General features: G+C 40.6%; 1 protein-coding gene across 2 annotated transcripts; it reads left to right on the forward strand.

Moving 5' to 3' along the window:
• The first annotated feature begins 4,403 nt into the window (after positions 1-4,403).
• Positions 4,404-24,405, forward strand: LMAN1 (lectin, mannose binding 1). Of its 2 annotated transcripts, XM_031597115.2 has the most exons (14): positions 4,404-4,618; positions 5,266-5,420; positions 5,500-5,607; positions 7,833-7,894; positions 8,595-8,694; positions 10,098-10,221; positions 10,597-10,655; positions 11,234-11,366; positions 11,657-11,850; positions 11,969-12,039; positions 18,659-18,812; positions 19,499-19,620; positions 21,441-21,509; positions 23,817-24,405. In XM_031597115.2, exons 1-13 carry the CDS (start codon positions 4,429-4,431, stop codon positions 21,475-21,477), a joined length of 1,509 nt encoding a protein of 502 aa, XP_031452975.2. In that variant the 5' UTR covers positions 4,404-4,428; the 3' UTR covers positions 21,478-21,509; positions 23,817-24,405. The 2 variants fall into 2 exon arrangements, with proteins under 2 accessions (XP_031452975.2, XP_031452974.2); XM_031597114.2 differs by having other exon boundaries at positions 21,441-24,405.
• The last annotated feature ends 810 nt before the right edge of the window (positions 24,406-25,215 follow it).

The following is a 25,215-nucleotide window of genomic DNA, read 5'->3' on the forward strand; positions in this document are numbered from 1 at the left end:
GTCTGCTAATGATCTAACTTATGCTTTAGGAAGGATGTGCAAGCCACAGATTGCAAGAGCACTACCCTGCTTAGTCTAGGGAGAGAATACAGATTATTATTTAGATGGTAGAGAGGAAGGATCATCTCCCCTGACGTGCTAGTGATGCTCTTCTGTTAGGGTGCTGTTGGACACCTTAGCTTCAAGGGAGCTGTTGCTGTTCTATGACTAATTTGTTGTCCACCAGGACCTGAAGTCATTCGCAGCAGGGCTACCTTCCATCTGGTTGCTCCCCAGCTTCTCCTGGTGCATGTGTTCCACCCCAGATGAAGGACTTTGCATTTCCCTTTGTTGAACTTTAGGAGATTCTGATGGCCCATTCACACAGCCTGCCCAAGTCTCTCTAGAAACAGACCTACAGTTACAAGCCAGGCCTAAGAAACTGACAGACTTTCTTCTTCTAGATAGAATAGGGTTAAGAAAGTTGATGGAAGTGTGTATGGGGTAAGTAGAGAAAAACTGGTTGTTCATGTTCATGACACTTCTTATTCTGAACATTTAAAGCCTTAGTTGTGCTGTTCTAAGCATTGCTTTTTGATTATGTAATGCTTAGGGGTTGTTTCTGTTTTTGGACTGAGTAGACAAAAACTTTACACTGTTTGAAAAGCCAGAAAGGGCCACGAGAGCAATGCTCATATAAAAATGCAGTCTGTGATTTTTTTTTTCCTAGAAAATTGTAAATAACTGTAGCAGTATCTGTAATGCCTTTGCACAGCTATGCATAAAAAGCTCACTGGGACCACTCACATCATTTTCAGTCATTACCATGCCCAGTGGCAGAGAGTAACTGAAACGTGCATGCTTTGTAACATCTTCAAACTTAGGCATCTGTAAACTGAAATTCCCTTTCAGAAAGCTGGTACATGATGAAAACGTGGTTGTTGGAATGTCTATGACAGCTTTAAAGTAATCTAAAGGCTCATATAACAGATTTAAAAGATTCCTTTTGTGTTTGAACAAATACAGATAACGTTGAGAAGCATTTTCCTGACTGCTCTAGAATGCAATAAGCAAGAGAGCAACAGGTAATAGTGCTGAAGGACAGTGAAGAGAGGAAGATCAGCTACCAAGCAAGCCATAAGATGTGAGTGTCAGATTACAGAATCACAGAATTGCCAGGGTTGGAAGGGACCTCAAGGATCATGAATCTCCAACCCCCTGCCACATGCAAGGCCACCAACCTTCCCACCTAATGCTAGACCAGGCTGCTCAGGACCCCATCTGATCTGGCCTTGAACACCTCCAGGGATGGACGGGGCATCCACAGCCTCTCTGGGCAGCTGCTCCAGTACCTCACCACTCTCTCTGTAAAGAATTTCCCCCTGACGTCCAACCTAAATCTCCCCTCCCTTAACTTCAAACCATTTCCCCTTGTCCTGCTGTTATCCACCCTTTCAAAGAGTTGATTCCCCTCCTGTCTGTAGGCTCCCTTTAGGTACTGAAAGGCTGCAATGAGCTCACCCCGCAGCCTTCTTTTTTCCAGGCTGAACAAGCCCAGCTCCCTCAGCCTGTCTTTGTAGGGGAGGTGCTGCAGCCCCCTGATCATCTTTGTGGCTCTCCTCTGGACCCTCTCCAACAGCTCCCTGTCTTTTTTGTACTGGGGCTCCACACTTGGACGCAGTACTCTAGATGGGGCCTCACAAGAGCAGAGTAGAGGGGAACAATCACCTCCCTATCCCTGCTGGCCACCCCTCTTTTGATGGAGCCCAGAATACCATTTGTCTTCCAAGCTGCAAGGGCACACTGCTGGCTCATATTAAGTTTTTCATCTATCAAGACCCCCAGGTCCTTCTCCACAGGGCTGCTCTCAAGGACCGCTCCTTCCAGTCTGTATGGATGCCTGGGATTCCTCCAGCCCAAGTGCAAAACTCTGCACTTTGCTGTATTGAACCTCATCCGGTTCACCCGGGCACGTGATAGAGATGTCTGCCACAGACTTTTCTTTCTCTATCATTTATATGAGGAAAATGGTACTTCTAAGGTACACTTTGATGTCTTTTAGGTATCCATTTAAGAAAAACCTGGGGTCTGAGAAGAACTTAGTGGTCCTGGTAGACGAGAAGATGGACATGAGCCAGCAGTGTGCACTTGCAGCTCGGAAGGCCAACTATGTTCTAGGCTGCATTAAAAAAAAACTTCACTTCTTGCATATCTACATCTATAGGATAGGCATTTACCTCTGCTGTTACCATTTTGGACTCCCTGTATAAATAATTTTTGAATAAAATGTCCCTGAATTTTATGCCACTTGGGCAATGTATATGTAAAGTATACATTTATGTATATGTATCTGCAAGCTTGTGTGCCTACATATGTATGTACATAGTTTGTTTACTTCATTTTCTTCAACCAAGGGAAAGGAGAAGCTGAACTGTGACAGTTATTGCAGTGCAGAGGAACTTTCAGAACAGCATGATTATACACATGAAGTGGAGTTCTCCTTTTTGACAGTGTGGTAATTAAGAAATACCCATATGGTAATCTGGGAAATCCTATTCCCTGACTACAGACTGCTGTGAAGCTGTCTGGAGTTTCACACGTTCTTCAACAGTTATGAAATAACTATGAATTACTATATAAAACAAAGGGGCGTAATCAGTCAAACAGATGAGTTGACTGCAGTGATGATATATGCAAAAGCAGCTGCATAATGTTCTCTTTTACTCACCAGCGCTTAAGCACAGGTCTTATGAGGAGCAGCTGAGGGAGCTTGGATTGTTCAGTCTGGAGAAGAGGAGGCTCAGGTGAGACCTTATTGCACTCTACAAATTCCTGAACGGAGGTTGTGATGAGGAGGGGTTTGGCCTCTTCTCCCAAGCAACAAACAGGACCTGAGGAAATGGCCACAAGTTGTACCAGAGGAGGTTTAGGTTGGACATAAGGAAGAACTTTTTCTCCCAGAGAGTGGTCAGGCACTGCAATGGCTGCCCAGGGAGGTGGTGGAGTCGCCATCCCTGGCAGCGTTCAAGAGGAGCCTGGATGAGGAGCTGCGAGATATGGTTTAGCGCTTGTGGTAGCAGTGGTGATGGGAGGGCGGTTGGACTCGATGACCTCACAGGTCATTTCCAACAACCTTGTGATTCTATGAAAAAACGTGATGTCTTGAAGTTCTGCAGTCTTGTGTTCTCTTGAATTATGAATTGTTCCACGCTTGTGTCTTTAAGTTGTAGAATTTCAGACATGCTTATGGGTGGGGGTAATAAAAGAGATTCATTTCAAGGCTGGTGCTTTTGGCTTTTTTGTCCTTTCAGTATAGCATGGTTATTTTACTGGCATTGTAAGCTCCAAGCCTACTGCCAGACGCATGGTATATACAGGGCAGGGCTTCATGCTGCTCTATTCACATCTCTGACGCTTATGACGTTTTACTCCCCTGAAGTAATTGCTGTGTATTCTATTGCCAGAACATTTAGATTCTATCAGCAGGATCCCCCTCCCTAGAGACCTTCAAGGCCAGGCTGGATCAGGCCCTTGGGCAACCTGATGGAGCTGTGGTGTCCCTGTGCATTGCAGGGGAGATGGACTAGATGGCCCCCAGAGGCCCCTTCCAACTCAAAGATTCTATGATTCTATGAATCCCCTTCTAGATCTTTATGCAGCTGAGTTTTGTCAAGGAAGAAAGACCCAATTCCCTTCATATCCCCTATTCCCATAATATTTCCCTTAGTTCCCCAATTCCCTTAAAACACCAGTACCCAAGACACAGCCTGAAGTCTCTGAGGGATATTATATAACCACTGTTATTACTATTATAGCATTTCCTTCTCAGCCAACACTTATACAGAACACAAAAGATATTTAAGTTCCTCCAACATTCATCTCAGAAACACTCCTCTACCATACATCATCTGAGCAGCATCTACACCTCGCCTAATTGAGAATCACAGAAGCACAGAATGGCCAGGATTGGAAGGGACCTCAAGGATCATGAATCTCCCCTGCCACATGCAGGGCCACCAACCTCTACATTTCACAGCTACCCAGGGCCCCATCCAACCTGGCCTTGAACACCTCCAGGGATGGACGGGGCATCCACAGCCTCTCTGGGCAGCTGTTCCAGCCCCTCACCACTCTCTCTGTAAAGAACTTCCCCCTGACATCCAACCTCAGTCTCCCTTCCCTCAACTTAAAACCATTTCCCAGCTAACACAAACAGCTCTAACTCCACCCATCCCCAAACAACTGCAGAAGGACCATCCCACGCCTCGTCAGGCGGAGGCGAAGGCGGAAGCGGAGGGCCGGCCACCCGGAAGCTCCGCCCACCCAGCCCGGAAGCTCCTCTCTCCCCGCCTGCAGGCCCACCTGCCGTGCCCTTGGCCCCGCCCTCTCTCCCGGCCAATCGCGTGGCGCCCTGTTGGCGGCGCGCGCCGTCCCGCAGCACGGTGCAAGATGGCGGCGCGCGCGCAGCGGAGCGGGCTGGCGGCAGCTGTGGTGGCCGGGGTGCTGCTGGCCCTCGGGCGGGCGGCGGCGGCGGAAGGCTCGGCGGGGCCGCACCGCCGCTTCGAGTACAAGTACAGCTTCAAAGGGCCGCACCTGGTGCAGGCGGACGGCACGGTGCCGTTCTGGGCGCACACGGGCAGTAAGTGGCGGGGGAGCGGGCTGCGGGCGGAGCGGGGCGGCGGTGCGGGGCCGTGCGGCGCCGTGTGGCGGCGGTCCGCCCTCCCGGCCGCGGTGCGGAGCCCCGGTCCGTCGCCGTGCGTGGTGCTGATGTGTCATTGCGGGCGACGGGGCTGCCCTCGCTGGGCGCGCAGCTCGGCTCTGTTTTGCTGTCGCTGAATTCGTTTATTCTGCCTTTCCCTCTCTTCCTCCCCCCCCTTTATTTCTGTTTGATCCGGGCCCGCTCTCTGGGTGCTGGGTTGTGACTCACAGTTATGTGGCGTTGTGCTACACGTGTCAAAAGGGCAGCGCGCTGGGGATGAGCAGAGGGTAAGGCCGTCTGTTTGCGTCGAGAAATGTTGTGGTTTGTGTTAAAGCCAGCAAAAAACGCAGCGGAAAACTTTTTAAAAAAGATTTACGATCATATTTTAGCCATCGGATCAACCTTCTGTTTCAGGTGCGTGTTGTTGTACCAAACAGAAGGTGAAAAAACGCTTTGAAATGCAGTAGTAATTACCTACTAAAAGTAACGATCCTTTCTGTTCTCGTGTTTTGTTGCTTCTAGGTTCTTTTCATTTTTCTTTTCCTCCCTAATGGAGTGTTTACCTAAAATGTTCCTTTCCCTTCCAGATGCCATACCGAGCGCGGATCAGATTCGTATAACAACGTCTTTGAAGAGCCAGAAGGGATCGGTGTGGACCAAAAACAAGTCAATATTTGAATATTGGGAAGTCGAAGTGACCTTTCGAGTTACAGGCAGAGGCCGCATTGGAGCGGATGGGCTGGTATTGAGTTTGATCTGATGTAAGAGACATACTCGGAAAAGTGGCTCTTGGCTTACAGTTCTTCCTTCCTTTCTAACAGGCAATCTGGTTTACAGAGGAGCAAGGCATGGAAGGTCCCGTGTTTGGGGCGGCTGACAAGTGGAATGGTGTTGGAATTTTCTTTGATTCCTTTGACAATGATGGAAAGGTTGGTTGGAAGCAAACTCTTCTAGTAAAGATAAATTTAATTTCCTGCTTGTTTGGCACTCACAGCTTTGTGGAAAAAAATAACGCGTCACTTTCCTATTTCCCCACACCTCTTACTTAAAGGGCTGCATTAAAACAATCATATTTCTCTAATACAGTTTAATCTGGACCTTTTCTGTATGCTCTTTTGGGATGTGTTGAGGAGTGGGGAAGGGGTTCAAGCTAGAAAGCAGAAACATAACTCATAAGTAGACTACCAAGTTCTTGTTCATCTGTTAGCTTTGGAGGGGAAATGATTTGAACACACGTAGAAGCTGAAGTTGGGGATTTCCATATGCAGTTCAAAATACTGATAAATCTGAAGATTTATGCTTTGGAAGCAGCATAATATACAAAATATGCCAAAGGGAAACACATTTCCATGTCTTTCCTTGGAAATGCTCTTTCTCTTGGAACAAATCTGACTTGAGTAGTTAACAGCAAAAAGTCAGTGGCAGTGAGGATGGCAGTGCTTTGCTTTTTTCCTACCCAAAATACAGCTTTGCTGTACCTATCTGTTTTTCCTGTTCCAGAATGATTTGAAGATCCTCAGAAACTGTAATGAAACAGTTTGTCTGCTTTGCTTTTTTCTTTTTTCCCAGTGTTCTAGCTCTGTTTTTGTAGGTATAACAATTTAGGGTGTTCTGTTTGTTGTTTCCCTACAGATGTGTTTTAAAGTACAGTCAACATATATAGAAGTTGACAGGCTGAGGGTGGCATTCATATTTCCCATCTTAAAAAGGCTAGAAATGGAATATTGTTCAGCCTGCTAAGAATTTTGAAATCCTTTCTTCTTTCCCCCCTCTTCCAACTGCTGTCAGGGACATGGACCCCAGCATAGCTTGGCTGGGTAAAGGTGCCATCTGTCCAAAGCTGCACGTAAACAGTGCTGTTTGCCAAGACTTCAGAACTGCGTCTCCAGTCATGAGTTTAGTCTGTGTGATACGAATTTATCTGTTTTTAAGGAGATGATGACATCCAATTGAAACAAAAGCCTTTGCCATGCCCGTGTTGGTCTGACACATCTTAAATCCTGGAGTTGTGAGAGTTGGTTGTTTTTTTGTTTGTTTGTTTTTTGGTGTTTTTTTTTTTTTTAGATGATAGCCTACTGCTTTCTTCCAGCTCTGTGGAGAAATTAATTCTTCGTGGTACTGTTCTGAACTGATATAGAACGACCATTGTTACACTGAAGCTAAATGTAAGAAGATGACATTGAAGTATTTGGATTGTACAGAGCGTGTAATACTGATTTGAAGCAATGTGTCTAACCAGACGCAATGGCTGAGGAGTAAAAACTGATGTATTCCTTGGTGTTGGTTGCAGTTCTGTTGTTGCCACAATATACATGATGATACATGATGAAGTAAAGCAATCACTTACTTTAGCTGTGCTGATTTCTTATGGTATTAAAGGACCACCCTCCCCCACACTGTGAATTGAGCATTGTTTTTTTCTTGAACTCCAGGCAAGGCCTGTCATGTTTTCTATAGAACTATGAGTCTGTCCAGTTGGACAGTATATTCATTCTGGAGATAGTGAATGGAAATGCTGAAGAGGAGATTATCTCTGTAATCTTGTGTTCCTATAAAAAGAAGAGTTAACTTTCTAAACTCAACTGGCAGAACACTAGATCTGTTTTGCTCTTACTTCGGCTTGTTCTCATTTTTCTGTTGGTCTGAATAACCAGGGATGTGTTTGGCAGATGGTTTAGTCTCTGACGGATAGCTGCTGCTGTGGTCTTTTTAATGACTGGTGAGGTCAGTGGGATGCCAGCATGCTGTCTGTTGGGATGTTTTTCCAAGTTACATAGCTGGAGTCAGATGTACATATCATCTGTGCTTTTTAAAATCAGTGTATTTGCTACATAAACATTTCTTCTATCTGCAGATTTTACATTTATGTTTGTGAAATGATGCTGATTGGTAGGATAGCCAAAAACCTTTTTTTCCCACTCCCAGCAGCACAAAGAATGTGTTAGTCTCTTGTAAAGCATGCAGTGTGACATACTACCTCAGACATCTTGCTTTCTATACATCAAGATGAAATCAGAATAAAACCAGCTGTAGTGTTTTTGTAGCCTGTGTGTTTGATCACTGAAAGCCTGTCAGTGAGGTTGCATATATTTCTCTTTGAATTAACCTGTTTCATTTGTTTGATAGTTGTTGGGTTTTTTTGTTTATTTTTTAGAAAAACAATCCTGGCGTGGTTGTTGTGGGCAATGATGGAAAGCTTCTGTATGACCATCAGAAGTAAGTTTATTTTCAGCCTTGGCTTTGTCATGAATCTTTTCTTTTGAATGATGAGATGTTGCATGGAAGTCTTCGAGAAAGGTTTCTTTTATTATGAAACTTCTTTTTCCATCTCTTATCCTGTGTTTGGGCTTTTCTGTTTGTTAAAATACTGTTTTGGCAGTTAGAGCAAAGGAACAGGCAATGGATATTGAAGTGGTATGTAGGTTTGGGGATGGATGAGCTCAAATGAACAGATGTGCAGACTTTTTACCTCTTTATTGCTTATAGATGTGTTGCACACACAGCTAATAACTGAAAGGAGTGAGTGGCTGAGAACTAACTGCTCACAAATTGATACGTTTGGTTTTGATTTCTGATGGTTTATTGTCAACAGTAAAATTAACATATTTTTGGGTTTTCTGAGAAGAGAGTTATTTAGCTTTACTGGGGTTGGTCCAGACTATAATTAATTGATGAGTGTGGGAATGACTTAAAGCAAACAGACTTCCCCATTACTGTTTTCCATCTCTACTATTCTGTGTAAAATATCTAGCACCATTGAGCCCAGAGTTGAGTCAATACAATGGAAACACATTTTGCTATGGCTTTTATGTTTTGAAAAAATAGTGTGATGTTTCTTAGTGATACATTGGTGCTTTTTTTGCATTAGTTGATAAATCACAAGATACAGCCTTATGCAAGTTGTCTTCTTGTGTAGTGATGGTTCCACACAAGCATTGGCCTCCTGTCAGAGGGACTTTCGTAATAAGCCCTATCCTGTTCGAGCAAAAATCACATACTACCAAAAAACACTGACTGTAAGTACTCTGAAATAACATAATTACTTGTGTTTCTCAGCTTTTTAAGTGTGAGATGATTGTTGTTTTTTCAACACCTCCCCACCTCCTGTGTTAAATTTTGAGCTTAGTAACTCAGGAGCTGGAATGAGGTGCCCTACGTTCAAATGCTACGTAAGTTCTTACGGTGCATCCTGAGCTGACTCAGCAACTATTGCTGATTTTTCTGGTGTTTCTTAGAGGTCAGTCACACTAATGTCCTCCTACCTGCTCCGTATCCCAAAGCCAGCATATGTGCCTCATCCTCTTCCAAGTGGTTGAGCAGCCATTGAACTTGGACAGCATTGCTCAAGCTGATTGTTGAGCTGTGGAGGGTTTTCCAGCTGATTGTTGAAATGTGATTAATTTAAAAAAGCACTTTGACAGCACACTTAAATTTGCTGCTTAAGGCTTCCTATCTCCAAGAAGTAGTATACATCTTAGAATGTTGAAGAAGACAGTGGTGTAAGGAAAGGAAGTGCTCAAAACTTCTTAAGAACTTGATGGTTATGAGCACCTCCTGAGTAAGGAGTGCTGGTTTGAGACAGCCATAAAGTTGTTCTGTTTTTTTCTTTCTTCTGGTTTCTATGAAGAAGTTACTATTGTAGTTCAGACACTATTTGTACTATTAGCCAGTTAAAGCACGCATCTGTCATTTAGTAAAAGTTTCTCCACAAAATAAACATGAGGGCTCCCAGAGGAAAGTGGACCTTGTACTGTGTGGTAATGGTAAAGGCTGTGCATTTGTCTTGAGTGAAAATTAAATTTTGGACTCTGACGCAGCTCTTTTCTTTAATGTACCTGATTCCTAATGCTTTATCTCGGAACTCATGACCCATGTGGTGCTGCTAACCTTAACAGTTCTGCAAATGCATCTGTGGAGAAAAAGAGAATCTCTCTAAGCTTAAATTAATAAGGGCGACTGTACTAGACTGCACCAAATATGTGTTGCCCAGATGCATACTGGGATTTGTACTTGAGGGTCTAACCTTTATTGATCTCTAAGTCAGGAATTTCAGGAACTAGAGTTAATATTTTTAGATCTGGATGAATATTTCCATATATTAATTTGTTCTGCTGCTTCTTCTAATTGAGATGAATATATTTTAATATAAAAATGATTTCTGTATAGTATGTCCTTGAGTGATGAATAGAAAATGTGGAATTTTGTTCACGTTGAACTTTGAATCAGCTTATACATTTCCCTAGTGGAAACTTCAGAGATTAAATAGTCTTTGGATTCTGATATCAGCTATAGGTTTATCTGATGAGTTGCGCTGTGACCATTACTGTAAACTAACAACCAGATGCAGAAATTCCTCAAGCAAAGCTGCTGGCACAAGTAGATTTTTGTGGTTAATAACTATAGGTGTGTTTCTTTATAGGTATTAATTAACAATGGATTTACTCCTGATAAGGAAGATTATGAATTTTGTGCTAAAGTGGAAGACATGGTGTTGCCATCACAAGGATATTTTGGAATATCTGCAGCAACGGGGGGACTTGCAGGTAGTAAATGTTAAGCATTATGGCAGACAGTATTATGGAGACTAGCAAGGCTTACAGAAGAGTGTTTATTCTACTGCTAGCATTGATCAGTTATAACAATTTTGGATCATGATAAAGTAACTAATGCTCTCCTGCTCCCAAGTTTCTGATATGCTTAGGCCTTTTACTAGCTAGAGCAGAAATACCTTCAGTTTGCCATGAGAGGGGTTAATCAGCCTCATTCACTGCTGTGTAAACTTTTGGGAGGACTGTGGGGGGATACTTTCAGCTGAAGATCCTTTGCAAGTGCAGGGTTGACCTGAGAAGTTGCAGGATGTTTCATGATGCATGACAGGATCAATTCACAGTGTTGATTTTTGGTTTTGTTTTATCCAGATGACCATGATGTCCTATCTTTCCTGACCTTCCAGTTGACTGAGCCTGGGAAGGAAGTAGTAAGTGTTTTTGTGCATAATTTGTAAAATGTTCTAGTATATTTTATGTTTAATCATCAGATCTTAGCATTTGCTTTTAGTCATATGTAAAATTTTTGCATGTAGCTGTGCTGTTGCCTGTTTTGGAAAAATCAGATATATACTGCAATGTTTCAGTAGCATTTTACTTATGTTTGAGACCAGAACTCTTGAAACAATACTGAATGAACAAAAATAGTGATACCAAAATAAAACATGCAAATGAACTAAAAAAAGTACACCGTCTTCAGAATGTGGACAGATAGTCTGGTTTTGCTTTCCACTTCCCATTCCTGTAGAACACTTCTCTACTGTTAGACAGCATCTGTCCTTGTAAAACTTGACTGTGATTTTAGAAAGTATACTTTTCAGGAAAAAGCTAGGATTTTCCATGGGATTGTCTGGTTCCTCACTTCAGCTTTCATGTGCTTCATTAATTGTTGTGTCATCAAACCTGAAGTCTAGACAGTGTTTTCTGCACAATGAGTCATGTATGGGTGGTAGAGAGCATTAAAATCCTCTTCTCCCTACTTTTTTCTCACTTTGGTAATGTATTAAAGCCCACATCAGATGCAGAAATTCCTGAAAAAGATAAAGAGAAGTATCAAGAAGAATTTGAACACTTTCAACAAGAATTGGATAAAAAGAAAGAAGAGTTTCAAAAGGAGCATCCTGATGTGCAAGGACAACCAGGCAAGTTATTTGAGCAGTTTTTCAGTTGTCAAGGAAAATGTTTGCTTTCAAGGATATTCAGAACTCAAGCCTGATGCTGTAGTATACTGACAGAATGAACTCATTGCAGGGAGTGCTGGGATAGCCCTTTTTTACAGTCTGGTAACGTGCACCTGCAGCTCTCAGCAAGTATTGGTTTGGAGAGTTTCTCCACTGGTTTTAAATGGAAACTTTAACAGTACAACAATGACACAAACAAATGAGAAATGCATATGTGTAACAGCTACCTGTGCTTTGTTTTTTCTTGCTAGCTGATGATCCTTTTGAAACTGTAAGCGATCGTGAGCTCAGGCAAATCTTTGAAGGGCAGAATCGAATTCATCTTGAAATCAAACAGCTTAATAGGCAATTGGACATGATTCTTGATGAGCAGAGGAGATATGTTTCTGCAGTCACAGAGGAGATTGCTAAAAGAGGAGCAGCTGTTTCAGGTCAGCAAGGACAGGTATGTTCAAAGTATACACTACAGTTGGCAGCTCAGCCTAACTTGAAAAAGCACAATTACTTTTTCCAAGATACATCGATTTTGTTTTTCTCACCATTCCCTCCTCACTCTACACCAGGTTTCCCAGCAGGAGATTGATACAGTTGTGAAAACTCAAGAAGAGGTCATTAAACAAGTAAATGAAATGAAGTGAGTGCTTTCTAAATATGTTCTGATTTTACACTTCCCACTTCTTAAATCATACTTATTATTTCAGTAGGAGAATATTGACAGAATGCAAATTTCTGTATGTTAACTCCTTAGTGGTGACTGATTGCATTTCTGTGATAAATACAAAGTAAGTTTGTGTCTGTAAGATGATTAAGTCTCTGTAATGGGCTTCAATTTATTGTGAGATTTCACTGCAATGATAAGGTAAGTACAGTGCCTTTGAAAGCAATCTCTTCCATAGAATGGCTAGTTTGATAACCTGCTACCTCATGGAAACTCGCTGCTGTAATTTTTGGGCCTTGATAACAATATGTAAATGCCATCAACTTATATCTGGTGAACCTTGAGTAAAAGTACCTTAGTGGAGTATGCATGTAGTGACTACATGAGTTATGTAATGTTGTGAGTAACAAGTTTTTGCTTTGTGTAAACAAAACCATCAAGGTGGGCAAGTATTATTTCTGAGAATAGGTTTTTACAAATTAAGATGCTTGTGCATGTGATAAGAATTAAGATTTATTGCTTATTTTCTTAACATTTCTCTCTTTTTTTTTTTTAGAGAAGCTCTCTTCTTATTTCAGTGTAGATACATACATAAAATGCTGGGTTGTTTGTGGCTTTGGATTTTTTCCTAATTTTGCTGCAGATGCCTAAGGCTCATATATAATCATAGAATCATAAAATGGTTTGAGTTGGAAGGGACCTTTAAAGGACATGTAGTCCAACTCCCCTGCAGTGAACAGGGACACCTACAGCTAGGTCAGGGAGCTCAATATTGGTTATTACTTCATAACTGTCTGTTAGCATCATTGAGTTAGATACCACAAACTATTTCCTTTTTTTTTTTTAATATGTTAATAGTCTTTAGGAACGCTAGTGTGCACAAGCTTTGGAGAGGTTTGTTTTACTGTTTGTTTTTTCTTTCCCTCCCTCCCTTCCGCTGTAGGCTAACCATTTTTAATCAGTTGAAGTATGACTAGGCCTTTGGAGAGTGTTGTCTGTTCATGGCACCTGAAAGATGGACAGATCTGGAAAAAAATAATATACTCTCTTGACAGGAACTTTGGTGAAAAATGAGGGGAGAAGTGTCATTTTTATTTTCACTAGGAGTCCTTATTCAGGGAGTATTTGAAAAAGTGGTCATGTTCTTGAGAGCTTAAAAACGTCAATGTGATCATTTAAATTTAAAAAAAAAAAAAAACAATCTGGCAAAAATTCTAGGCTCAAAGGTTTGTCACTGGTAGTGCAAAGACTAGAAGCCAGTCACTGTTGGTGCACTCCAGAGGTTGATAGTGGAGCCCTTACTTTTCAGGCATCTTAATTAATAATACAGGAAGTAGGGCTGGGTGCATACTCAGAAATTTTTCAGGTAATGCATATCTGGAATGGTTGTGTAGTTGGTTGGTTCAGTGGCTGGTTCAGTAGGACCTAGAGTTGTGAGATTCCAGAAGGATTCCATGAGATTCCCCCTGGAACCTCATGAAATTCAACATGGACAAGTCTAGGTCTAGTCCAAAAGTCTCCAAAAACCTCTTGTGTTATGATGTTAGCCCATGAAGTCAGAGGTGGGTGATGGTTCTCTCTCAGTAGAGGTTGAAGCTTCCTGCCTGTACTCTGTTACATGTTGTCACCTCACAACAGATGGCAGCAGAGGGGCAGTCCAACAGAATGGCATCTGACTTGGAAATGTGTATGGAGCTAAGGTGTGGAACTGAATTCCTCCATCCAGAAAAAAAAGGCACCAAAGTCAGTGGTTGCTGAATGTTTATGGAGATCAAAGAGTGAATGCTAGCATAGTGAGATGGTAGGTGGTGTGTTTCAGCAGTAGCAATCGTGGATCACCTCATCTGGTTTAGATTTTTATGGGCACAGTATGCAGGCTCTTGTTTACTGCTACCAAAAATGCAGAGCTAATGATAGTGGTCATGTTGGAAAAGTGTTCTGCAGTTTAAAATTTGCTGTCTCAAATGGTGTCATTATGCATGCTCTTTGTATGTGTTGTACTTTCCCTGGAAAGAAATAGGAGCCATTTCTTTTGAAGTGACCTTTGTTGCAGAGTCCTGCAGCTGCGAAGCAGTAACTCCACCCATCAGTACAGGCAGGGAACTGATCAGCTGGAATGCAGCTTTATAGGAATGAACATGACTTCTCGGGGACAAGAAGTTGGATATGGAACAGCACTGTGCCCATATGGCAAAAACCACCAGCAGCACCCTGGTCAACATTAGAACATTGATAGTGAGTCAGGGGAGATAGTTCTATTTATTCAGCACAAGTGGTACCACATTTGGAGTCCTGGGTGCTGGAAGGGTCTGTAGTACAGGGCAGACAGAGGCTTGCTGGAGATTGTCCAGTGAATGACTATGAAAATAGTTAAGGGCCTCAACCTGTCATACAAAGCAGAGTGAGAAAGCTGGGATTGTAAAGCCTGGAAAGAAGGGGGGATATTACCAATGTGTATAAATATCTGAGTTTGACATGGGTGGAGGGTGAGGGTGACTTGTGGTGGAAGTGGTTGGAGAAGGAAGGCAGCCAGACAGACCCATTGCATGACAGAATAGGAGGTAATGGGCACAAACTGAAATGCAGGAATGTCCTCTTGACATAAAACAAAACCAAACAAAAACACCAAAAAATCAAACTTCTTGGTTGTTTGTCAAGAAAGGTTTTACAGCCTCCACCTCTGGGGATGCTGGAAACCTGACTGTGACTGAAGATACCTTGATTTGTGTAGTGCTCAGAAATATATCCAAAAAACCTTCCCACCCTATGTATTAAATGGTCACTTAGGATGTGTAGGGATGGCAAAGATGTTTTTTTTAATGTACATTGTATCGTGTAAGCTACTTTACTAGTCTTATCCTCATTTCTTGTGGGTTGGAGGGGGAGAGGAAAATATTTTCAAATAGTTTGAAACTCAGTTGTAATAAAAGTGCACGATCTTTATATATTGGCTACGTGCTATCATTTGAAGGTATTTTGGATATTCTAATGGTGTAAATATTTATGTTCTAGTGCCTTTCAACTGGTACATCAATATCCTTTGCTACTGAAGGCTGCAGCATCTGATGCACAGACTCGGATGTGAACGATCCAAATTGTTTATTACAAGTTCTCACATCGCTTATATATCTTCACAAGTTTTCTTTTTCTAGCTTTCCCATCCACCCCTACAACTTTCCCATCCACCTTTACATGCCAACAGAGCATTCTGCAAACACTCTTCAACCGTTCATGCAAGTGCTTATCCAATCAGAGCCGTGAGATGTTCTTTCTTCTTCTAGAGGTGTCCTTGGTTCTCATGCTGTTTATCTTGTTCCACAGCTGCTGCTCTGAACAGTTCTTCTTGTATTCCCACAGAAGGCCTTCACAGTAAGGGAGAAAGTGACAGTTGGAGATGTTTCCTTGCCTGGTTCATTTGTGTAGCATTTTTGTGGGGCTTGTCTGACTCAAACATTAAGACTCTCAGCTTTGTGTTGGTCTTGCTTTGCCTTTAATCAGAGACTTTTACCAGTTAATGCTCTCAGGAAACTTCTGTGTCTACAGGGATACTTGCGATGTTCCCAAATGATTAATAGTTCTGCTCTTTAAGGTGAAATCTAAAAACTGATGGAGATGTATGCTTTTCAAACTGAGTTACCAAATGAAGCAAAAGTCTTTGTCTTGAAGGTGCTGTACTGCTAAGATGGATTTGAGAAAGTTCCTATTTGGTGGTGATATTTTGTATACTGCTTCCAGGATGTTTAATGGTTGCTGTCATAAGCTGCAATGTCTTTAAGTTGGTTTCACAGTAGTGAAAACATTTATTATCTTCAGCTTCAAAAAAGAAAACCAACAAGCAAACAATCCAAAAAAATCCCAAACAGAAACCATTCCAACAACTGGGCATTGTGGTGCATAAGCAACTGTGGGTTTTTTGTTTTGCTTTCTTTTTGTCGTTGTTGTTGTTGTTGCTTTTTCCAGTATTAGTTCAAGGGCAGATCTTGTAATTCATCTAAGTAGGTCAGCTTCTTGTAGAATAAAGATTAGTGCTTCCATTTTTTTTGCACTTGTTCTTCCACGAAAGCTTTTGTTAATATTCTTGACAAATCTTTATACCTTGCAAGCAAATTAGATTTTCTTGTTAACATTGGCAGTCTGCCCTTTCAGTGACTGCTTACTAGGTATGAGTTTGTGTAACACCATCTTAATATTTTTCTTAGATTAAAAAGAAAAAAAAGAATGTTATAGATAGAAATGAACAGCCTGCTGTTGCATTGCTGGTCATCCCAGAGGAAAAGGACTTAAGGTCTAAGTAATTCTCTTGTCAAGATTTGTGGATTTCTTAATCATCTGATTACAGAAGAATCTTGTATGTTCATACAGTAGAAACTTAACAGCATGATATTGTCAATGCCAAAGTCATGTAAATTAAATTTGATACAGGCCGTGTCTGTTTAGGGAAGTTATTTTGCTTGATCAGAGAAAGTGGATCAGCCTGGGGGAAGGCAGCTATGCCTGACTGTGTTCATTGCACAGGGATGGTGGTACTGGGAGGGAGATGGCCTCAGCCACTCTGCCTTCTGTATTAGCACAGAGAGCAGTGGCTGAAGATAACAGTGGTGTGCATGTGGATGGAGCTGCTGTCAGCGTTAATTGGGCAGTGTTTGTGTTGGGGTTTGCGTGGGTCGTTTAAGGAAGTCTTCCAGTGAAGAATTTCTGAAGTCAGTTGTTACAGCACTAATTCAGAGCACAGGTAGATGTTAACCAATCAACTTTAATCTATTCTTATATTCATATAAGAATATGAAATAATTCCTGGGTTATGTGCTAATGCTACTTGGGTTGTGCTTAATTAATTCATGGCAGATGGTGATTTTTATTTATTTATTTATTTATTTATTTGCATTCATTTTGTCTGCGTAAGTGTTACTGATTCAAAACTGGTCACATAGAATGAGAGCAAATGAGGGATGTTTCACCTGGTTCTGCTTGCACTGGCATGTAGAAGCAAGCAGCTACTTTTTTTAAACCTTCCTGATAACTTTTCTAATATTGCAACACAGCTATTGAGGTAAATACGGAGTTTTCAAAAAGTCTGAGTGTTTGCAGTGCAGCATTTTACCTGGAATTAACAGAAACAAAACTGGGAAACTTTTTTTCCTAGTGTGCTGGAAGAGGGGTTGAGTTTTCAGAAGCACAACATGAAAGAGGGAAGTTGTAGGACATTACTGGAAGAGAGGAGAAATTTTTGTTGTTAACATGGGAAGTGTGCAGGATACTGATACTATAGTGTAGATTTAATTAGCATGCAACTCTGATTTAGTCTGTAGCTACAGGTGATTAGGCAGCGTGGCTAATTACTGCATCTACTACAGTGAGACTGCAGTTGTAAACTAATAAACATGTCTGTGTTTACAGTTTTTAGACCTGTAACTGTGCCTTTGAATATGATCATTCAAAAAACCTTTTTAAAGGTTTTTTCATTATTGTTTTTAATTATTTCTTTTGATTCTGTGCCTTGAAGAGCAACTGATGGAAAGCTGAAAGATGGACATCATTTTAATGAAGATGCTTAATGACACAGGTTTTGGTGCTTAACCTAGAGTCAAACACAAACTTCTTAAAATCACTGTAATATATTCATAGCACTTAAGATGATGTATAGTTACTGATTTACCCAATGACATTCAGGTTTTATTTTATATTAAATTGCTGACTGCTGTTCAAGGAGATAAGACTTTACCTCGAAGTCATCAAAACAAGCTCTCATCTGCACAAAAATGTAAAGTTATAAATGAATTAAAAAGGAATCCAAAGACATACATTTGGATTCGTTATTCTGTTAATAATGGAGAGATTAACATTCACATGATAAATATTTTAGCTGTAGAATAATCCTCTTTGCAACTGAAAAGAGACATCACAGCCGGCAAAAAAACTATAAATGTATTGATTAGAGATTAAGTATTTTTCTCTCATTGATTAGTTCTGTTTGAGGTAAGCTAGTTATGGAGCCTGAACTTTTTAGGGATTTAATTTGATTTGCTGTAGCAGGAAAATTAATTCACGTGAAGGCAATATTAAGTATTATGACAGAGTGTATGGGAAATGAGTTTCTCGCATAAATGATAATCACAAGGTTGTATCTAAATCTTTTCTTATCCCTAAAGCCTCTTCTTTATTTTTATTTCTTACATGACTGCTTTTATTTATTTATTTTTCTGTAACAGCTTTGATTTTCTTCAAAGATTGTATTATACTCTGTTTATCCTAAAGCCTTGTCGGGAGCTGTGGATGAAAGACTTGTTTTGGACTTCATCAGTCGTGCAAAGCAGATGTTTAGCAATAGAATATTTGCCAGATCTTCATTTCAGCACAACTTTAGGAGCTGCTGCACTGTACAAATTGAAACTGTCTGTGGAATCAAGCATTTAATGTGGTAGTTTGATTGAGGAATTACCTCTTGATGTGTATTCTTGGAGGCTGGAAACTTTTATTTTGGGGCAGTTAGGTATTTTAAACTAATCTTAATGGGCTAAAATATTTGCAGCATAAACGCTGTTTGTATAAGAACTGTTTTGTGTTGAGTGATGGTTTGTTGTCTGTCTCTTTTCAGAAATGCCATGGCTGACACTCTGAGGTTGATCAGTGGAGCTCAGCATCCTGGCTCTGCGGCAGGAGTCTACGAAACAGCACAGCATTTCAATGACATCAAAGAGCACCTTCATATAGTGAAAAGGGACATTGAGCATCTAGTGCAACGAAATATGGTAATTTATGTGCTGATAGTGTAAGGCATGACTGTAATACTTCTTTATTTGGCTGTTAGTAAAAAGCTGGGATGAGCCAGCATGCAATTTACAGAGCAATTAATCCTTCATTAAGCTGCTTTGCTAAAACTGCACTGCCCTGACCCAACTGTATGATCTGTGTCTTGATGAGAAGTTTTGCACAAAGAACAGGATTTTTACTCTAATTCCTGTGGAAACAAGGTCATGCAATTAGTTTTTCTAGGTGCTTTTTTGGGTTTGTCCCACTGCTTTACAGCTCTGTGCGGAGGAGACTTCTAAATTGAAGCACAGAAGGGAGAGGTTTAATCAGTGAGAACTTAGGCAAACACTACTTAAGGTCTCTAAGTGTGAAAGATGACGGTGTTAGCATTCAGGAGCACCTTTAGTCTTGCCTAGGTAACAATTAAGCTGAATTAGCTTGTGATCCCATGCAAGCTTTTTAATTTCTGCAATAATTTACTAAAGACCTATTCGTTCCCCTCTGACCCTCAGATTAGTGTTAGTCAGCTTGGTCTGAGTAGCTGTCACTTTTGTCTGTATTTTTCTGTTTGTGTTTTAATTTTTAGATCATGTTAAGAGGCCTTGTTTTGTATCTTATTTACCAGTCTTTTAATGGTGTGTCCTGTTTGCTCTTTTCTCAACTACTGCTTCTCTTGTCCTTTTAGCCATCTAATGAGAAACCAAAATGTCCAGACTTGCCACCATTTCCATCGTGCTTATCTACAATGCACTTCTTCATATTTGTAGCAGTGCAAACAGTGTTATTCGTTGCTTATATCATGTATAGGTAAGTATGTATTTTTTTTTTTTTAAAGCCAACAGGGCAAGTAATTTTAGAACTTCTGAGGGGAAATAGAATTGCAATGATATGAGCAGTCATTCAGATTGGAAGAGACTTGGGAGGTCTTGAGTTCAGCCTTGTGCTCAAAGCAGAGTTAGCACTGAATTCAGACCAGGTCATTTAGGGTTTACACTGATCAGATCTTTTAAAACCTCAAACTCCCTAGTCTTCTGGGACCCCTTTTTCAGTGTTTCATTACTGTAATGAGGCTTACTTTGTTTCCCTCCTCCTTGTATATCTAGTGGAAACCTTCCTTGCCTCAGTTTGTCTCTCTGTCTGATGTGTATCTCCATAAAAAAAAACTTAGTTTCTTTAACACTTCCCAGTGTGGTACTTTCCAGTACCACAGGCACTCGAAAGCTGTGTCAAGGCCTCCTGAGGCTGCTTTTGTCCAGCATGAAGTCCAGTTCCCCTGGCCTGTCCTCCTGAGGCCTGTGCTTTAGCCCCTGACCATTCTTGTGGTCCTCTGCTGGATTTACTGAAGTTTATTAATGTCTTAACAAAATCTGATGTGATCTGAGCAAGTCAACTTTTTCTTAGTGATGTTAATTATAAAGGGTTATTGATCGTTGATGGAGCTCTGAGTGTCATGTGGAGTTTTTTTGTTTGTTTGTTTTTAAATTGGAATGTTTGCTCTCTTCTTCCTCCCTGTGACGTTTTAATATTCAAATTAAATATAGATGAAAAAGAAAACCTATGGAGAGTAAGGACTTATTTGGTTGTCCTCTCTCCTGTTTCTTTGCTGCATACTCCTATCAAGATAAAGGGACCAAGATAGTTGCAGTACTCTTCGAAGACAAAATGCAGTTTGCTATCTCTGTGGAAGGATACCTGCTATTAATATGATACTAATATAGCTGGTGGCGCTTTTGTTTCTGTGTCTGCTTCTCCACAAAGTGGAGAGAGTACATTTTTTATGTATGTCATGTTATTCCGTCAACTGGGAAGATGGCTTCCCAGATTAAATGAGCAAGTCTCATTCAGTTTTTCTTGATGCTCTGTAATTCTAGCTTTTGTGCATGATAGATCCTCCACGTCCACTGAGAAAAACAAAAATATTCTATGTAAGAGGGAAAAGGAAGACCCATTTCAAGCAAGTTCATTAATCACTTCTTTTTGTTTCCTTTCCTGTCATGCAAAGGAAAATCAGATGTTGAGAATTTATTTTTAAGATCCATACACAGTTTGTTTTCTACCCAGAATTTGTTTCTGTCTGTGATGCAGAATTGGAACTGCAGTCATGCTGCATGTATTTTTGTGAATAGAAGAAATTTCTGCTTTTTACTATATGACTTAAGATATGAGTTTTTTACCATCTGACTCAACTCTTTACAAGAGTAGATAACAGCAGGACAGGGGGAAAATGGTTTGAAGCTGAGGGAAGGAAGATTGAGGTTGGATGTCAGGGGGAAGTTCTTCACAGAGAGAGTGGTGAGGTGCTGGAACAGCTGCCCAGAGAGGCTGTGGATGCCCCGTGCATCCCTGGAGGTGTTCAAGGCCAGGTTGAATGGGGCCTGGGCAGCCTGGGCTGGTATGAAATGTGGAGGTTGGTGGCCCTGCATGTGGCAGGGGAGATTCATGATCCTTGAGGTCCCTTCCAACCTGGGCCATTCCGTGTGATTCTGTGACTTGTTCTCCATTTCCCTTAGTTTCTGTTGAGAAGGAATACTTCTAATCCTAAAACAAAATAAATATTTGATTAAACTGGGTAGCTAGTTTTTTTTCCTTCATGCTTAATGAATACTTTTCTGATTTTTTTCTTTCAGGAGTCAACAGGAAGCAGCAGCCAAAAAGTTCTTTTGATGACCTCTTCCTTTTGTGTGTACATAACAGCAGTATGTATGCACAGAAAATCATGCAATTCTGTACATGAGGGAAAATGTAGTGTTTGATATACTTCAGTACTGTGAATTACGTAATTTTGTCAAACAAAATGTGTTCTTATTTAGGCTGTTAATTTTAGGGTTAAAACAGACCTGGGAGCAGCGGAGTGAATGCTAGGTAGGGGAATAATGCAAGTCCTATCTAGGTCTCTGTTTTCAGTGAGATTTCTGATCAATGCTGGAAGGCAAACACTGAATTCCTCCTGTTTTGTCAGAATTTCAGGGGAGGGATTTGAAACACCCCTGTTAGGTGGCTGTTGATAATGAGAATTTGCAAAGTGATGACCTGTGCAGAAAACTTGCCACTGAGAATCCATATTAGATTAGGAAAAAAAACAACAACGAACAATAAAACCACTGCTCTCTAAAACCCTCCAAAACCAAAACAAGATAAAATGAAAAATAAAACAAGAAAAACAAACAAACAAAATCCACTAAAATTACCCTTTTTTTTTCTGGTGAAAATTTATTATAGACATTTCATTTCTTTATTACTTGGATCTAATAGCTTAAGAATGATTTTTGGAAATTTAGCTCTTCATGAAGTATAGATTTTAAGTTCTCTTTAGTGCATGAACACAAAGAGAAGCCTTTTACAGGCTAGTAATATCTGGAATAGAATGCAGGCTGCATGGAACAAGCTAACAGATGTTTGTCTCCTTATTCTGGGTTTTGTTCTTAGGCAGTGAGAGAAAACATACTGTAGTTTCTTCTGGTGTATTGAAAGATTTTTTCTTTGTAGTTTCAAGTCTGTCTAATTTTAGAAATTTTTGGAACATTTTTAGGAAAGGTGCCATAGTTTGATACCTCTTCCAATCTGAATTTGTTAACGGTGTGTTTAATTGATGCCTTTATTGTTATAAAGCTGTCTTGTGTCTTTTGTGTATCAAATACAGATGCTTTGATTTAAGTACTGACCTGGCAAGTATTCTGAACTACACATACTGACTGTGAAAGGGTTTCTTCACAAGCTGTTGATACAGGCATGTTTGTTAGCCCAGCAGCTATTGCAGAAGCAGTATTGTGTGTCAGTTCCCAGTTTAATATCAAGAGCATAAGGCTGATCACATGCTGTTGATATTGTTCATTAGATGAACATTTTGCTTCAGGAGTGAAACAAACAAGAAAGCTCAAATTAGAATCGTGGAATGAATTTGTTTTGACTTGTTTACTTACCTGTGGTAACTTTGTCTTTGAACTATGTGTAGAATGATGATATTTCTATGTTTTTCCTTCCAATTCTATGAAACACACAGATGTGTCTGGATATTTCACTTTTAAACAATGAGTCTGTCTGAAAATCTGCAAAATGTGTCTGTAATCTAGCATGATACTCCTGCAGTTCCACAGTCTGTTCTCTTGGAGTGCAGTGCTTGCTGCCAAATTCACTGTAATGAAGAACACTCTAGCATTGTGCCTGACAATTTGAAGACGTGATAAATCTATGCAATATGTTTTGTTACCGAAACAGTGCTCCAAAAGTGGGTGTTTGTGCTGTACCAATAAATTGATACTACCTACACACCTATTTATGTACTTACAGTATGTAGCATGCTGTAAATGATAGAGCTTTATACATTCATTTCCAAATTTGAGACTTTGCTGTACTAATTGGAGAAACTACTGCTTCAGGCTCATCTTGCTGGATAAGCAGGACAAGTCAATGAAAGAACCTTTTCAGAGAACCCAGAACAGCACAGGAGTTTATCCATTCAGTTCTAACACCAGCAAATATTTACAGGTGCCTTGAGTCTAACCGATTACAACTGAATATATTTTCTTATATTGCTCTGAAAATAGTGTTGTTCTTGTCCATTGCTAGCTTTCCTGCACAGTGCAACACCTAAGTGAACTCCCTCTCTGAATACAGGCTTTGCAAGGCAGGAAGGCTAACAAGTGCATTCTGAAAGGTCAGGTGTATCCATCTGGCATGGTGAGGAATAGCTCCAATGTGTCAGTTGGAGGAAGCCTGCATTTCTTGTTACTGTGAATTTCTCCAATTACAACTTTGTTTCAAAACTGGACAAACAATGCTGTTGTCTTTTCTTGTAAAAAAAAAAAAAAAAAAAAAAATTGGGGATAGAGGCTAGCAACATACTTGAATCTACAATTGTATCCTCAGTATGGGGCTCAGCTTGTGTGTCGATGCTGCTAGTAGATCTGACCTGTGTCTGTGTGCATCTGGGGATCATCTGTGTTAGTGAGCAGAAGGTATGAAGTGCACCATCCTAAAAGTGATAACTTTGCTTCATTTCACAGTCTTCACTCCCTGGAACATCAGTAATTGCCTCGCCACTCACTGGATCAAAGGAAAACTTCCAGTTATCCAGCCCAAACCTTGTCCCGTCTGTTCTTGAGGTGATAGCAGCAAATTTGGACTTTGAGAATATTTGTCAGTCAGTGTGGCCTCTTCTTGTGGTGGGCTACTAGAATTTTCTTTCAACATTGATAGGGCGTTTCATTTTGTCAAGTGAAATTTCAGGACTCACAGATGAAGGCAACTTGGAATCCAGTATGTTTGACAATATGGAGGAGACCAAGAAAATAACAGTATTTGAAGTAGCAAATATTTGGCAGTGTCAAGGGGATCTCATTTTCTTAAAGCTTATTAAATAAATGGTCATACCAGAATCTCTCTAGCAAATTTCAGTCATTTGTGAATTACTTTGTTGATTGTTTGGAGAAAATGACATCAATACATCAATTACTGTAACACTGAAGACTTTCTACTGTTTAAAAAACATAACACACAGCTGACATTTCCTGTTGTTTGTTTCTGACTGATGTAAACAGAGGGTTGGAGTTCAGAGATAACCTTATTTGAATAAAGATGCATATTTTTAATAAACTTCTTTCTTGTAATCTGTTATGTGTCACTGAAGTCCAGGGGATTCAGTGATCTTCAGAGATCCTGAAGATTCAAGGGATCTTCAGGATCTCAGCTCAGCCCTGCCTGATGCTGGATGTTTAAGGTCAAGTGAAAAGTAGCGTGCCAGCTCGGAGGTTTCTCAACAGTGAATTAAGTAACTTGCAGGCTGCTTTGATTAAACAAATGACCTAATTGTTCTGAGCTGAAGGTTGTGTATTTGTCTGTAGCTCCAGGTTCACTAACTGCCCTCGTCTTGGTGCTCTGGTCTGGTTTCTTGGGGTACAACAGCACAAAACAAGTTAGCCATTCTTGATCAGTCGTCTTCATGGTTTCTGTGTGTGCATGTCTGTTTTGTTTCATTCATACTGTCCTATCCAGTAACTTTGCAGTAACCTGCAAGAATATGAGCAATCTAATTTGCCACTGGCTTTCCTCAACCAGAAGCAAACTCTGATACACTGAAGATGTATCTTTAATTGAAGCTCTTCAAGCTGAGAAAGACTCAGAAATCACATTTATCTCTTTATAGGTGACCTTGTGTTCAGACTGCTGCATGAAAGGCTGTTCCAGGGGAATGAAGAGGACCTTTCAGAGATGCACAGATATATCTGAGCTGTGTGGTCAGAGTTTGCTGCTGCTGCTGCTGTTTTGGGAGCACAGTCTCTTGTTTGGATGCTTGCATCTATAGTGGCTTTGTTCTGTTTTTTTTCCATGGGCTTTTGGACTTTAATTCACTTATTCTAGGACTCCTGAGTCTATTCTGATGTTGGAGATGCCTCTGTTCATTGG

Source organism: Phasianus colchicus, chromosome Z (genome assembly GCF_987193195.1).
Source record: "Phasianus colchicus chromosome Z, bPhaCol1.hap1.1, whole genome shotgun sequence".
Classification (NCBI taxonomy): domain Eukaryota; kingdom Metazoa; phylum Chordata; class Aves; order Galliformes; family Phasianidae; genus Phasianus; species Phasianus colchicus.

Coding starts and splice junctions, on each gene's coding strand:
- LMAN1 (XM_031597114.2), top strand. CDS start 4,429: ATGGCGGCGCGCGCGCAGCGGAGCGGGCTGGCGGCAGCTGTGGTGGCC. Junction 5,608..7,832: donor CCTTTGACAATGATGGAAAG/GTTGGTTGGAAG, acceptor TTTATTTTTTAG/AAAAACAATCCTGGCGTGGT. Junction 8,695..10,097: donor ACTACCAAAAAACACTGACT/GTAAGTACTCTG, acceptor GTTTCTTTATAG/GTATTAATTAACAATGGATT.